Genomic DNA, 15,449 nt, shown 5'->3' with positions numbered 1-15,449 from the left:
TGACCATCCTCGTTGTAGTCATGGTGTCCATATTGGTTGTCACCCAGCTTTTCAAGGCTCTTGAATATGAAATCTTATGAACCCGGCAGTGATAATTATACTCACACCTCACTGCATAAGTAATCAGGTCCAAGGCTTAGGAAAAGCTGGGTGAAAAATCACAGTGATAGCCTATATAGCTTCCTTATGGGCTGCGGATCAGCTTTCCAAGACCCCTGAATGTCAAACAGTTTATCCAAAATAAGATTATGCCTAGAAGTTTGGAAAAGTTGTTTGACAATGAATAAGCCTAATGGTAATCCTCCCACAAGGGTCGTCACACATCTTTCCCAGACCCCTGAATGCCATTGTTGCAAGGCAGACCTTCATCTCCCTGCATTACAACTAAGAAGGCTGCAGGAATCTTGTAGAGCTGGGTGGCATCCAAAGTAGATGCTATAGAGCTTGCACTGGGGTTTTCACTCAGCTTTCCCAGACTCCTGAATGTTATACTTGCACATTTACTATTTTATGCCAGACAATTTGCTACTCAGGAGCTTGTACAAGCTGAGAAATAATGCAAAGTTAGTTACAGTACAGCTTTCATAGGAGGTTACCACCCAGCTTTCCCAGGAAACTGAATGGTAAATCAGCCTAGTTACTGTTGATTTAGTAGCTGGGCATGTCTAAGTGAAAAGCGCTGCCATTCAGGAGCATGGAAAAGGTTGAGTTATAACCGTGCAGCAGTATTGCATTTTTATCATAACAGCACACGGGAGGGTGGGGGGGGGGGGGGTTGTTTTAAGGCTACTTTACATGCTGCGACATCGCTAGCGATCTCATTAGCGATGTGAAATTCTAGATCGCAAGTGCGACCTGTCGAGATCGCACAGGCGTAAAATGACCTATGTATGATCTCGAAAGATCGCACTTGCGCTCTAGAATTTCACATCGCTAATGAGATCGCTAGCGATGTCGCAGCATGTAAAGTAGCCTTTAGTTTGGTAAAAAGGTCCCTTTAAATTCACAGGCCGCAGAAACGAGGCGCAGGGGGCCAGTACCTGGTGTGCGTCCCCGGATGGCACGATGTAGGCCTGGATGGGCTCGGCAGCGCTCCTGGGGGACTTCATGGTCTGGCGCAGCAGGCGCAGGAGCTCGGTCGTTATCTTTGGCGCCATTCTTAATGCCTGAAATAAAGAAAAAACGTTTCTATAAAAGGAGTGTAAGCAAATCCGTCCGCTGATCCGGTGAAATTCCTATAATCCGGCAACAAATCCTGCTCATCTGTCCATGACGGATTGACAGGTCACCCGCTTCCAATAATTCAGAAGTTGTATAATCAGATCCAACCGTGCTGGATTACCGGAATATCGCCAGAAACACAGAGGAGCCCAAGAAAATAAGAAAAACCGACGAGGGCAAGCAAACGCCAGAATGATACAATGTAACAACTATCAGGAGATGAGAGATTCTGCTGCTCCAGAACGATACAATGTAACAACTATCAGGAGACGAGAGATTCTGCTGCTCCAGAACGATACAAATTTACAACCAGCAAAGGGTAATCAAAGAGGGAAAATTTTATGGTCCATCAAAGTACAAAATAGTACCACCACCCTGATTACAGTAAATGGATATAAAACTGACTCGAATGATTATAGAACCGATTCACACACAAGAATCAGAGAAATTCAGATAAAAGAATAAGTCTTTATTGAAACAAAGTAAAACCAGGGCAGGGGTGTAATTACATAACAGTGCAAAAGGTGGCGTGCATGAGCAGTGAGGAAAATCCTAATGTCCGGTTAAATGTATAAACAATCAGCTCACTATAGCCTCAAGGGAGCCCAGTACCAGGGATAAGCTAGATTGTGCACCCCATGGTGGGTAGTATCCCTCAAGGAACTAATATATAAAGAGAGGTATATCACCGGACAACATTTACACTCACCGCTGAAATGACGCCAGGTCCCGCCTACGCACGTTTCGGCGCTAGCCTTCGTCAGGGGGGCGTCACCTTTTGCACTGTTATGTAATTACACCCCTGCCCTGGTTTTACTTTGTTTCAATAAAGACTTATTCTTTTATCTGAATTTCTCTGATTCTTGTATATGCTCCAGAACGATACAATGTAACAACTATCAGGAGACGAGAGATTCTGCTGCTCCAGAACGATACAATGTAACAACTATCAGGAGATGAGAGATTCTGCTGCTCCAGAACAATACAATGTAACAACTATCAGGAGACGAGAGATTCTGCTGCTCCAGAACGATACAATGTAACAACTATCAGGAGACGAGAGATTCTGCTGCTCCAGGACGATACAATGTAACCACTATCAGGAGACGAAAGATTCTGCTGCTCCAGACCGATACAATGTAACAACTATCAGGAGACGAGAGATTCTGCTGCTCCAGAACGATACAATGTAACAACTATCAGGAGACGAGAGATTCTGCTGCTCCAGAACGATACAATGTAACAACTATCAGGAGACGAGAGATTCTGCTGCTCCAGAACGATACAATGTAACCACTATCAGGAGACGAGAGATTCTGCTGCTCCAGAATGATACAATGTAACAACTATCAGGAGACGAGAGATTCTGCTGCTCCAGAATGATACAATGTAACCACTATCAGGAGACGAGAGATTCTGCTGCTCCAGAATGATACAATGTAACCACTATCAGGAGATGAGAGATTCTGCTGCTCCAGAACAATACAATGTACAAACGATCAGGAGACGAGAGATTCTGCTGCTCCAGACAGATACAATGTAACCACTATCAGGAGATGAGAGATTCTGCTGCTCCAGAACAATACAATGTACAAACGATCAGGAGACGAGAGATTCTGCTGCTCCAGACAGATACAATGTAACAACTATCAGGAGACGAGAGATTCTGCTGCTCCAGAATGATACAATGTAACAACTATCAGGAGATGAGAGATTCTGCTGCTCCAGACCGATACAATGTACAAACGATCAGGAGACGAGAGATTCTGCTGCTCCAGAACGATACAATGTAACAACTATCAGGAGACGAGAGATTCTGCTGCTCCAGAACGATACAATGTAACAACTATCAGGAGACGAGAGATTCTGCTGCTCCAGAACGATACAATGTAACAACTATCAGGAGACGAGAGATTCTGCTGCTCCAGACCGATACAATGTAACAAATATCAGGAGACGAGAGATTCTGCTGCTCCAGACCGATACAATGTACAAACGATCAGGAGACGAGAGATTCTGCTGCTCCAGAACAATACAATGTACAAACGATCAGGAGACGAGAGATTCTGCTGCTCCAGAACAATACAATGTACAAACGATCAGGAGACGAGAGATTCTGCTGCTCCAGGACGATACAATGTAACCACTATCAGGAGACGAGAGATTCTGCTGCTCCAGGCCGATACAATGTAACAACTATCAGAACACAAAAGATTCCACTGCTCCAGGTTGATACAATGTAACAAACTATCAGGAGATGAGAGATTCCACTGCTCCTGGAAATATGAGCACATTCTACCCCACATACAATTGCAACAAACCCTCAGCTGTCAGAAGTACAGTATTAGGTCTGTACAGGGTTTTATCCTCCAGATGTTTATGAATGAAAGAAGGTGCAAAAAAAATGCACATTCAGCGACTGCAAGAAGGTCTCGGAAATTAAGTGGAATTTATACCCAAAATCCGCAAAATGTTGATGGAACCTTTTCTAAAAAATGCACACCGGAGATGAACCTATCGGCTCCATAGCTGGTGAGCATTTATTTATATATATTGTTTTTTTGCACAGAGGGAAATTACGGGAGGGGGTAGAAATTGCACAGGCGGCCCAAAGGTGCAGCAAGTTTATGAGATTATGTGGATAATTTCAGAAGGATTTTAATATGGATTCAGTCCAAAAATCACATCAAAAACTTCATGAATTCTTTACAATAGAAATATTTGGGGGTTTTATTCGATGACGTTTTGGCATGGACTCCAAAATTGACTCTGAATTCAAAAAGCTGCAAAATAAAGACTGGAAAAAAAATGCTTCAAAAACTTTTCAAAAATCACTTCCCAAGAAAACAAAAGAAAAAAGTAACATTTCCTCAAATGGATTTTGAAAAAGATTGTCAGAATTAAGGCTGGAATAAGAGAGTTTATGAAGGGTTCAATAATGACGAGTTTAAGTGGAAAATGGTTCAGGGAACATCAATCCTTGGGGGATGTCCTCACTGAGCCTTTCTGGAACAGAAACTCTTCAAAAACGCAAAACTTCTCTAAGAACTGAAAAAAAATCTGCAAAAAATTAAATGTGAACATATTTGGGTTTTGAAGCGTTTTGGAAGAGATTTTTTTTTCTTGTAGCCTTTTGATTGGATACTGCCTGGAGCGAGTTCTATCAGGACCCTCTCAAAGTGACGACACTTTCTTTTTTTTTCCCCACCAGGAGTTTTTCCAAAACACCTTAGGAAAAAAAAATAAAAGACATTACATAAACAGCAAAGTGAAATCCCCAAAGAGAGGAGTAGGAAGAGATTTTCAAGAGTTTTGGAAGCAGTCGCTGAGGAGGATTTTGGAGATGATTCACTTTCAGAACATTCTCAAAAAAAACCTAAAAAAAACGTAAGGGTTTTCTGTCGTGATTTTTTCAGAGTGAAAAACTCCATATACAAAAAAAAAAAAAAAAAACGCCTGGTCTAAAAAAAAAAAAAAAATTGGGGGAGCGGATTTTTTTTATACGTTTGTTGTGTATGAGGATCTTTTTTTCCCTAATGGATTCAGAAGTCAAATTTGAAATGTTTTGAAAAGCAGAAAATCCATTTTCCAAGTGGAGAAAAATTTAAAATTTTAATTTATATTTAAAATTAGAAGCTTATTCTAAGCATATGGAAGATCTGAACAGGTTTTCATGTGGATTTTGGAGCAGAATCTGTTTTTCAAGCTGATTTTGCCTGAAACCCACAAACAAAAAAAAATCTACAAAGAATGAAAATAATGCACAGCAATATCAGGACGCAGAGCTTCGCGTTCGCTCTTCGTTCTCACAGGTCCAACCCAAAAAAAAACAAAAACACACCTGAAAAACACTTAGACTCTTCCTTTATATTTCAATTGTAAAACCACCTCCCTGGTCCTAACGTATGCTCTTCTGAGCTAATTTTTTTCTTTGCTGAAAGTCCTGAAAAATTCTCGGTAGAAAAAAAGAAAGTTGACGTCACTTCTCTGAAGCAGATCCTGAAGGAAATCCCATCAAACTGGGTGCTGTCCAATCAGAGAGCTGCAAACCTGCCCTTAAAAAAAATCCTTCCAGGTCCTTATTTCCAGCATTTTCATTTCTGCATGTAATAGCGATCTTCTTCAGTTATTGTGGGGTTTTTATGAATTTTTGCTGCAGATATGAAGCAGCTTTTCTTTGTGTGTTTTTCGGTGCATTTTGCAACAGAAACGGCTTTTCTTATCGGTGTTTTTCCAGACTCTACAGAGAAGCTCATAGGAGTAATAAAAACCAAAAAAGACGCACTTTTCCATGGCGCAGAAGAATGGAGTTTCCATACAATTGCATGCACTTTGCAATAAATGAAGATTTTCTGTGCAAAAAAAAGTGTAAAGAAAACAGAGTTTAAGATCAGAACAAAGTGCCACAAAACTTGAAAAACTCTTCAAAACCTCCCAGAGAAGGAGCCTTTCCTGGAGCGGTTTCCAGTAGAAAACTTGCTTTGACAGCTTCAATAATCCTGTGCTCACTCCCTGAAGTCGTTGAGTTTTGTTTGTTTGGGAATTTTTTGCTGAGTTTCAGGGTTTTTTTGCTGAGTTGTAGGGTTTTTGCGGCGTTTTTAGAGCAGAAATTCTCCAACTCTATCACAACTCGTGCTTTTTGGAAACTTTCAGCTCAAAATGTGTGAACACTCCGTATGGCTAGAGTTTTTGGGCCCGGATTCTTTACAAAATCCTCATCAGAAGCTGCTTCAAAAATCCTTGGAAAACTCTACATTATCACCTCTGCAGTTCATATGAGATTTTTTATTTTTTTTTCTCCTTGAAAGACTAAGTGCAAACTAAATATATTAAGACGTTCAAACACCGTGAGTTTTTCCATCCGGAAACGCTTCTATCCTTGGAGAAGTTTTTTGAAGCATTTTGTTCATTTTTTTTTTTGCAGCCTTCTGATTGGATAGCGCATGGTTTGGAGCAGATTCCATGAGGTGCCGCTTTCTAGCAGTGACCGACACTTTTGTTTTGTTTTTTTCCTTTCACCAGCAGTTTCTAAAAAACCTCTAAAGGAGAAAAAATACAAGCTTACTCATATGAAGAGCAAATGTGTTTTGTTATCAAAATTAATTGGAAAAGTTTTCCCCGGCGTTTCTGAGGAGTTTCTGAGGAGCTCCTAAAAAAAAGCCGAGTGTGAACGCATGGAAAAGATCCTCTAAAAAGCAGAGTGTGGACGCAGCCAAAAGATCCTCTAAAAAGCCAAGTGTCAACGCAGCCAAAAGATCCTCTAAAAAGCCGAGTGTGAACGCAGGCAAAAGATCCTCTAAAAAGCCAAGTGTGAACGCAGCCAAAAGATCCTCTAAAAAGCCGAGTGTGAACGCAGCCAAAAGATCCTCTAAAAAGCAAGAGTGTGAACGCAGCCAAAAGATCCTCTAAAAAGCCAAGTGTGAACGCAGCCAAAAGATCCTCTAAAAAGCCAAGTGTGAACGCAGCCAAAAGATCCTCTAAAAAGCCGAGTGTGAACGCAGCCAAAAGATCCTCTAAAAGCTGCTCAGCTCATGTGCTTCCTCTGAAGCGGCTGTGGACGGATGAAGCCCTTATGGCGGCCATTGTGGACGCTCTGTGGTCGGCAGATGACGTCTTTCGCTACAGATTTCGACTCGGTTTCTGGAGATTTGTTTTCTCCAAACGGAAAGTGTCATCAACCCGGCGCAGGAACCAGAGCGTCGGCCGAACCGAAAACCCCAGACGACCGGGCGCCGGATAAAAGAAAAAAAAAATTCCAAAACAATCCCTCAAAATATACATATCCCCTGATACGGAAGGGTGACAGCGCACACCGCCGGCGGCCCGTCCTGTGGCGGCCATATTCCAGCGATAACGTCGTGTTCCGCGGAGGACACGGCGCAAATTATTTCCAATGGCTCCTAATAATGAAGAGGCATTATGGGACCCCAAATGTCAGTCCACTGGCCCCCAAAAATATATCAGTCATAGACCAGGCCGCCCTAACACCCACCATATGTCAAAGTACAGCCCCCCCCAGTCACGTGACCCGTCCGCAGCCCCCCGGCTCCTCACCCTGCACCGACACCCCGACTTCCTCCTGCTCAGTGGAGCCGCTCTATGCGCGGCCGGTATCGCGGTGGCTGCCGGGAGCTGTAGTCCGGGTACATCTTCCTCCCCGCTTACTGCTATCTACCAATGAGGAGGCGGAACTACAGGTCCCGGCGTGCATCGCGCCCGCGTGTCCTGTCACTTGTTTGCGGCGGACTATGGCCGGGACCGACTGCTGCCCGGGAGCTGAGATACCCGGGGCCTCGCACACCGGCTGCTGGGGAACTACAAGCCTCAGCGAGCCCGGGAGGGGCGTCATTATTCCGCGTGCGGACGGATTAACCCCCTCTTGACCATTTTGCCCCTTTTTATTTTCCTTACAGAGGTTTTGTTTTTATATTTTTTTTTCTATTGATGTTTTTTGGTTTTTTTACTCTTATAAGAGGGGGATTCATTATTTGTCTTGTGTTATTTATTCATTTTTTTAAACAAACAACTTTTATTTGTGTTTAAAAACTTTTTTTGTATTTTTTTTAACTTTTTTTTATCTTTTAAACATTTTATTTTTATTTTAGGGAGTATTTTTGTATTTTTAACAGTGAAAAAAAGTTTTTTTTTATTTATTTATTTTTTTTACTATTTTATTTTCTGCGGTAAGTAATCAAAATCTCGGCCCCAGCTGTACCAATATGGCGAAGACTATGGGGCGGAACGGGGGAGTTGGGCTACGGCTGCCATGGCAACGACAGCCTGCGCTACGCACCTGCCCATGGTGGATACATATACAATATATATGTCATGGATCAGGAAAGAAACATGGACGTAGCTGTGTTTTTTTATGACATTTCCAGGCGGATTAAAGGGAATCCATCACCAGGTTTTTGCTATGTAATCCGAAAGCAGCAGATTGTAGGGGCAGAGACCCTGATTCCAGCGGTGTGTCATTTACTGGGCTATGTGCTGCTGGTTTAATAAAATCAGAGTTTTATCAGCAGGAGATTATCACTTCAGGACTTGGTATCTCTATATACCCCACCCCAGCACTGACTGGCAGTTTTCTGCCTATGCACATTGTACAGAGAATGTTGCCTATCAGTGGTGTGGGCAGAGTTATACAGGGCTCAGCATTCTGAACTCTGCTACATCTGTATGGAAATGACAGAAAGTGACACATCACAGGAATCAGGGTCTCAGCCTCTACATCAGTCTCCTGAATCAGCACAAGCTTGTTATCACTGATCCTGAATCACTCCATAGTGCTACGTGCGGGCGGTTCACGGGCTGCTGGACGCGGCATACACATGTACCGCCACATATCCCCCATAATAAAACCTTCACTTCATCCTTCCAGGAAGAGCAGGAAATAAAGCATCATCGAGCCGGCGCTCTGCACCTGATTACAGGTCTGTGAGCGAGCGACTGAATACTGGAGAAACGCCACATTACACCCTCGAGCGCAATAATCTGCAGGGTCGACGGAGAAATGTAAATCCCATCAGTATTCAGTGACCGCCCGTCAGCTTCATCACTTGCAGTCACAGATGTAGGATCATAGCCATGTATATATGTAATCAATGCTACCAAACAGGAGATGATCATTTTTCATATGTAGGTGTAAAGTCAAAAAAATTGTTTAAAAGAACAGAGAGTCCTCAGTGGTTGATACCTTTTAATGGCTAACTGAAAAGATGGTAATAATTGCAAGCTTTCGAGACTACTCAGGTCTCTTCATCAGGCATGGTATAACACAAAATCTGAAGAGTCACATATTTATACACAACAGGACTTAGAATAGTGCAGTAAAAAAAAAAAGTCAGTCATTAACTGAAACAGAAACAGCTGTGTAGGAGGCTTAAAACTGGGTGAGTGGCAGCCAAACTCTACAACAAAGGTGAGGGCGTGGAAGACAGTTTAATTTCACAGATAACACACTTTGGAGAGACGGAGTACAGCAACAAGACACAAGGTAGTTATAGTGCATCAGCGAGCAGTCTCCCAGGACAACAATTTATAGCAGATTGGGGTCTCAAGCCGAGTTCTTCAAGCTCTTGTGAAGAGGTACCAAGAAATGGGCAACATTGAAGACCACAGGCACAGTGATCGGCCGAGGAAACTTAGTGCAGCACCGCATACTGAGGACGGAGGAGACGGGCGGTCACTGAATACTGAGGACGGAGGAGACGGGCGGTCACCGAACACTGAGTATAGAGGAGACGGGCGGTCACCGAATACTGAGGATAGAGGAGACGGGCGGTCACTGAATACTGAGGATGGAGGCGAAGGGCGGTCACCGAATACTGAGGATGGAGGAGACGGGTGGTCACTGAATACTGAGGATGGAGGAGACGGGCGGTCACTGAATACTGAGAATGGAGGAGACGGGCGGTCACTTAATACTGAGGACGGAGGAGACGGGCGGTCACTGAATACTGAGAATGGAGGAGACGGGCGGTCACTGAATACTGAGGATAGAGGAGACGGGCGGTCACTGAATACTGAGGACGGAGGAGACGGGCGGTCACTGAATACTGAGGACGGAGGAGACGGGCGGTCACTGAATACTGAGGACGGAGGAGACGGGCGGTCACTGAATACTGAGGATGGAGGAGACGGGCGGTCACTGAATACTGAGGACGGAGGAGACGGGCGGTCACCGAACACTGAGTATAGAGGAGACGGGCGGTCACCGAATACTGAGGATAGAGGAGACGGGCGGTCACTGAATACTGAGGATGGAGGCGAAGGGCGGTCACCGAATACTGAGGATGGAGGAGACGGGCGGTCACGGAATACTGAGAATGGAGGAGACGGGCGGTCACTTAATACTGAGGACGGAGGAGACGGGCGGTCACTGAATACTGAGAATGGAGGAGACGGGCGGTCACTGAATACTGAGGATAGAGGAGACGGGCGGTCACTGAATACTGAGGATAGAGGAGACGGGCGGTCACTGAATACTGAGGATGGAGGAGACGGGCAGTCACTGAATACTGAGGATGGAGGAGATGGGCAGTCACTGAATACTGAGGATGGAGGAGACGAGTGGTCACTGAATACTGAGGATGGAGGAGACGGGCAGTCACTGAATACTGAGGATGGAGGAGACGGGCGGTCACTGAATACTGAGGACGGAGGAGACGATCGGTCACTGAATACTGAGGATGGAGGAGACGGGTGGTCACTGAATATTGAGGATGGAGGAGACGGATGGTCACTGAATACTGAGGATGGAGGAGATGGGCGTTCACTGAATACTGAGGATGGAGGAGACGGACGATCACTGAATACTGAGGAGACGGGCGGTCACTGAATAGTGAGGACGGAGGAGACGAGCGGTCACGGAATACTGAGGACGGAGGAGACGGGAGGTCATTGAATACTGAGGACTGGGGAGACAGGCGGTCACTGAATACTGAGGACGGAGGAGACAGGCGGTCACTGAATACTGAGGATGGTGGAGACGAGCGGTCACTGAATACTGAGGACGGAGGAGACGGGTGGTCACTGAATACTGAGGATGGAGGAGACGGGCGGTCACTGAATACTGAGGATGGAGGAGACGGGTGGTCACTGAATACTGAGGATGGTGGAGACGAGCGGTCACTGAATACTGAGGACGGAGGAGACGGGTGGTCACTGAATACTGAGGATGGAGGAGACGGGCGGTCACTGAATACTGAGGATGGAGGAGACGGGCGGTCACTGAATACCGAGGATGGAGGAGACGGGTGGTCACTGAATACTGAGGATGGAGGAGACGGGCGGTCACTGAATACTGAGGATGGAGGAAATGGGCGGTCACTGAATACTGAGGATGGAGGAGACGGGCGGTCACTGAATACTGAAGACGGAGAAGCTTCTTACTCTGCAGCATTGGACAACCCCTGTCTAAGACTTTTGCACAGTACTGTATATACTAGATATTTACATTACAGTTCAAAAGTTTGAAGTCACTTAAATATTTCCATATTTTTTTCAATGAAGCAAACATTAAATTAAACAGAAATCCCCTCTATACATTGTTATGTGGTAAATGACTATTCTGGCTGCAGACGTCTCGTTTTTAATGCAATATCTACTTAGGTGTATAGAATCCCATATCCAACAACCACCACTCCAGTGTCTAATGGATCATTGTGTTTGCTAACTGTGTTAGAAGGCTAATAGATGTTTATAAATCCCTTGAAAACCCTTATGCAAGTATGTTAGCACAGCTGAAAACAGTTTTGCTGATTAGAGAAGCTATAAAACTGACCTTTGAGCTAGTTTAGAATCGGGAGCATTACATTTGCTGGTTCTATTAAACTCTCAAAATGGACAGAAAAAGAGAACTTAAGGCTATGTGCCCACGCTACAGGATTTACCGCGGATTTTGCCGCGGATTTACCGCGGATTTGCCGAAAATCTGCAGCAGCAGCACTTCCAAGCCATTTCAATGGCATTTTGGAAATGCTGTGCCCATGCTGCGGATTTTTCCGCGGCGGATTTGCCGCGGATTTTGATCCGGAAAAATCTGCAGCATGTCAATTGTTTGGTGCAGATTTGGTGCGGATTTTTGGCTTTGAATGGGGAAAAAAAAAAAAAAAAAAATCCGCATCAAAATCCGCGGCAAATCCGCGGGTGCGGATTTGCCGCGAAAGTCGCGGATTTTCAGGCAAAAAAATCCGCAGGGACATTCTAGCGTGGGCACATAGCCTTAATGTGAAACTCGACAGTCTATTCTTGTTCTTAGAAATGAAGGATATTCCATGCGAGAAATTGCCAAGAAGATTTCCTACAGCGGGGTGTACTACTCCCTTCAGAGGAGAGCACAAACAGGCTGTAACCAGAGTAGAGAGAAGTGGAGGCCGCGCTGCACAACTGAGCAACAGGACAAGTACATTACAGTCTCTAGTGTGAGAAATCCACGCCTCACAGGTCCTCAACTGGCAGCTTCATTACATAGTACCCACAAAACGCCAGTGTCACCATCTACAGTGAAGAGGCGACTCCGGGATGCCGGCCTTCAGGGCAGAGGGGCAAAGAAAAAGCCATATCTGAGACTGGCTAATAACAGGAAAAGATTAATATGGGCAAAAGAACACAGACATTGGACAGAGGAAGATTGGAAAAAAGTGATATGGACAGAAGAATCGAAGTTTGAGGTGTTTGGATCTCACAGAAGAGCATTTGTGAGACACAGAACTACTGAAAAGATGCTGGAAGACTGCCTGATGCCATCTGTCAAGCATGGTGGAGGTAGTGTGATGGTCTGGGGTTGCTTTGATGCTGGTAAAGTGGGAGATTTGTACAAGGTAAAAGGGATTGTGAATAAGGAAGGCTATCTCTCCATTTTACAACGCCATGGACTCTATGGACAGTGCGTGATTGGAGCCAATTTCATCCTACAACAGGACAATGACGTAAAGCAACCTCCAAATTATGCATGAACTATTTAGGGAAGAAGCCGGCAGCTGGTATCTATCTGTAATGGAGGGGCCCAGTCACCAGACCTCAACCCTATAGAGCTGTTGTGGGAGCAGCAAAAAGTGCCCATCAAGCCAATCCAACTTGTGGGGGGGTAGTATGGGGGGAAATATCTCCAGATTACCTCCGCAAATTAACAGCTAGAATGCCAGAGCTCTGCAAAGCTGGAATTTCTGCAAAGGAGCGTTCTGTGCCGAAAGCAAAGTGTGAAGAGAAAATTATTATTACATGTAACAATCATTATGTCTGACCTCATCACTGTCTGGACGATATTCTCTACTCATTATGCAACTTATTTGTAAATAAAAGTAGGATTATTCATGGAAAAGACTATAAGTTCACACTTCAGTTGTTTTCAATCCGTCAGGTCCGTCAGCAACGGATCAGTTGTTTTTTAGATGTCAACTGATGCAACTGATGTGTTTTTCACAGGATTCCTTTCACAGGAATCCTGTGAAAAAACGGATCAGTTGTGTCCGTTACATCCGCTGTGCGTCCGTTTTTTGACGGATCAGTCATGATCCGTCTGTGTTTGGGACAGCCCAGTGGGCGTGCCAAACATGCTGGGCATGCTCAGTAGAGCATGACGGAATCCAGCACCATAGACATACATTACAAGCTTGACGGATGGCGACGGATTCCTGCGCGGCGCGTTAATTTTGACGGCCCGAAAAACGTTACATTCTGCGTTGCTCCCCGCTCGGCGGTCAGTCAAAAACGACGGACCGCGACGCAGCGGATGCAACGCAGGGTCATCAGTCGCAATCCGTCACTAATAGAAGTCTATGGGGAAATACAGGATTCCTGCAAAATATTTTGCAGGATTCCGTAATTCCTCAAGGCTACGGATTGTGACTGATGCAAAACAACTGAAGTGTGAACTTAGCCTTAATTGTCTGGAGGAGAACAAACTTTTGAACTATAGTGTACATGTTTGTTACTTTGTATCAGTGCGGGTAAGTCTTGGTTTACTTTTTTTTTATGTGCACTGTATGTCTGCAGTATTTATCTGAACCTGTCGCCTCTGTATAGTCCAATAAGTCAACCATTTACCTCCTATGGAAAAAAAAACTACTGCGCAATAAATAACTGTGCCCAATGCAGGGTGAAGAAATAATAAACCACAGTTACCTAAAAAATGGGAAAAAAAGAGATTTCTTGATGCCCCCTGCCCCGTCTATGCCCTGTCTATGCCCCGTCTATGCCCCTGCCCCGTCTATGCCCCCTGCCCCGTCTATGCCCCGTCTATGCCCCCTGCCCCGTCTATGCCCTATCTATGCCCCCTGCCCCGTCTATGCCCCGTCTATGCCCCCTGCCCCGTCTATGCCCAATGCAGGGTGTAGAAATAATAAACCACAGTAACCTATAAATTGGGAAAAAAGAGCTTTCTTGATGCCCCCTGCCCCGTCTATGCCCCTGCCCCGTCTATGCCCCCTGACCCATCTATGCCCCCTGACCCGTCTATGCCCCATCTATGCCCCCTGCCCCGCCTATGACCCCTGCCCCGTCTATGCCCCGTCTATGCCCCCTGCCCCATCTATGCCCCATCTATGCCCCCTGCCCTGTCTATGCCCCATCTATGCCCCCTGCCCCGTCTATGCCCCATCTATGCCCCCTGCCCCGTCTATGCCCCATCTATGCCCCCTGCCCCGTCTATGCCCCATCTATGCCCCCTTCCCCGCCTATGCCCCCTGCCCCATCTATGCCCCCTGCCCTGTCTATGCCCCGTCTATGCCCCCTGCCCCGTCTATGCCCCATCTATGCCCCCTGCGCCGTCTATGCCCCATCTATGCCCCCTGCCCCGTCTATGCCCCATCTATGCCCCCTTCCCCGCCTATGCCCCCTGCCCCGTCTATGCCCCCTGCCCCGTCTATGCCCCATCTATGCCCCCTGCCCCGTCTATGCTCCCTGCCCCGTCTATGCCCCGTCTATGCCCCCTGCCCCGTCTATGCCCTGTCTATACAGCACGGCCTCTTTTTGTCATTTTCTGGGCTGGTGGGTCACATAGATGAGTTTTTATCGTATACAGCAAAAGATTTCCTATGCAAAAACACAATGTAAAATGAGACAAAGGCGCGTGTGCCTGGAATTGTGTACACTGTAACGAACCCTCAGCTGTGAGAAGTATCGTCACTAAGGGATTTCAGTTTGAGAATATAATCTAGCATGCTCCTTTTCATTGACAGCAAGCAGAGATCTAGAAAATGGTTATAAATAGAAACTGTCCTAAAGGTGCAGAACTTTCCATCATGGGAGGGTTCGCTTTGTAGGGTCGCTCTTCTGGGATTTCTGAGGACAGATGTGATCAATATAAACCGAGAGGATAATTCTCACCCCTATAAGAGCCGCGTCCCCGATCCTCGGCGTTCACTTCACCAGTGACTGGACTTTACCCGTCTTCTGCTGCTGCACTGACCCTTGGACACGACTGAAGATTTCTTCCATAACTTTATATAACCTTATGGTGATAAAGACGTCTCCGCTCATTCTAGGTGACAAAGAAGTGACGGAGAGGAAAGGGGGACGGGAATCCCCAAAAAGCTGAAACCTTACAGCCACTGAGGGGATGTTGTCACAGATTGGCCTCTCTCCTGGTGATGAATGGGAGCCTATAAATAAGAAAAAGTGCTGGAAAGCGTGTACTCCAGGAGCAAACACTAGGGGGCAGCATAAAGCAATGCATAGATGCCTGATACTATACAGTATACGCAGTGTCATTATATCACCACTTT

At 45.5% G+C, this 15,449-nt stretch overlaps 1 protein-coding gene across 3 annotated transcripts in view; it reads right to left on the bottom strand.

The window, feature by feature from the left end:
- Positions 1-15,129, bottom strand: part of XPNPEP1 (X-prolyl aminopeptidase 1) — a 44,066-nt gene extending 28,937 nt beyond the window's left edge. The window contains exons 1-2 of one of the 3 annotated variants that reach the window (XM_075352184.1): positions 15,052-15,129; positions 1,041-1,166 (exon numbers count right to left, since the gene is read on the bottom strand). In XM_075352184.1, the coding sequence (XP_075208299.1) occupies positions 1,041-1,157 (117 nt within the window). In that variant the 5' untranslated portion in view covers positions 1,158-1,166; positions 15,052-15,129. Of the gene's footprint in view, positions 1-1,040; positions 1,167-7,213; positions 7,233-7,275; positions 7,369-15,051 lie in introns of those variants that run through there. The other 2 variants (XM_075352185.1, XM_075352183.1) reach the window with 2 other exon arrangements.
- Positions 15,130-15,449: the final 320 nt, after the last annotated feature.

Source organism: Anomaloglossus baeobatrachus, chromosome 5 (genome assembly GCF_048569485.1).
Source record: "Anomaloglossus baeobatrachus isolate aAnoBae1 chromosome 5, aAnoBae1.hap1, whole genome shotgun sequence".
Taxonomy (NCBI): domain Eukaryota; kingdom Metazoa; phylum Chordata; class Amphibia; order Anura; family Aromobatidae; genus Anomaloglossus; species Anomaloglossus baeobatrachus.
This window is presented reverse-complemented; position numbering and strand designations above follow the sequence as displayed.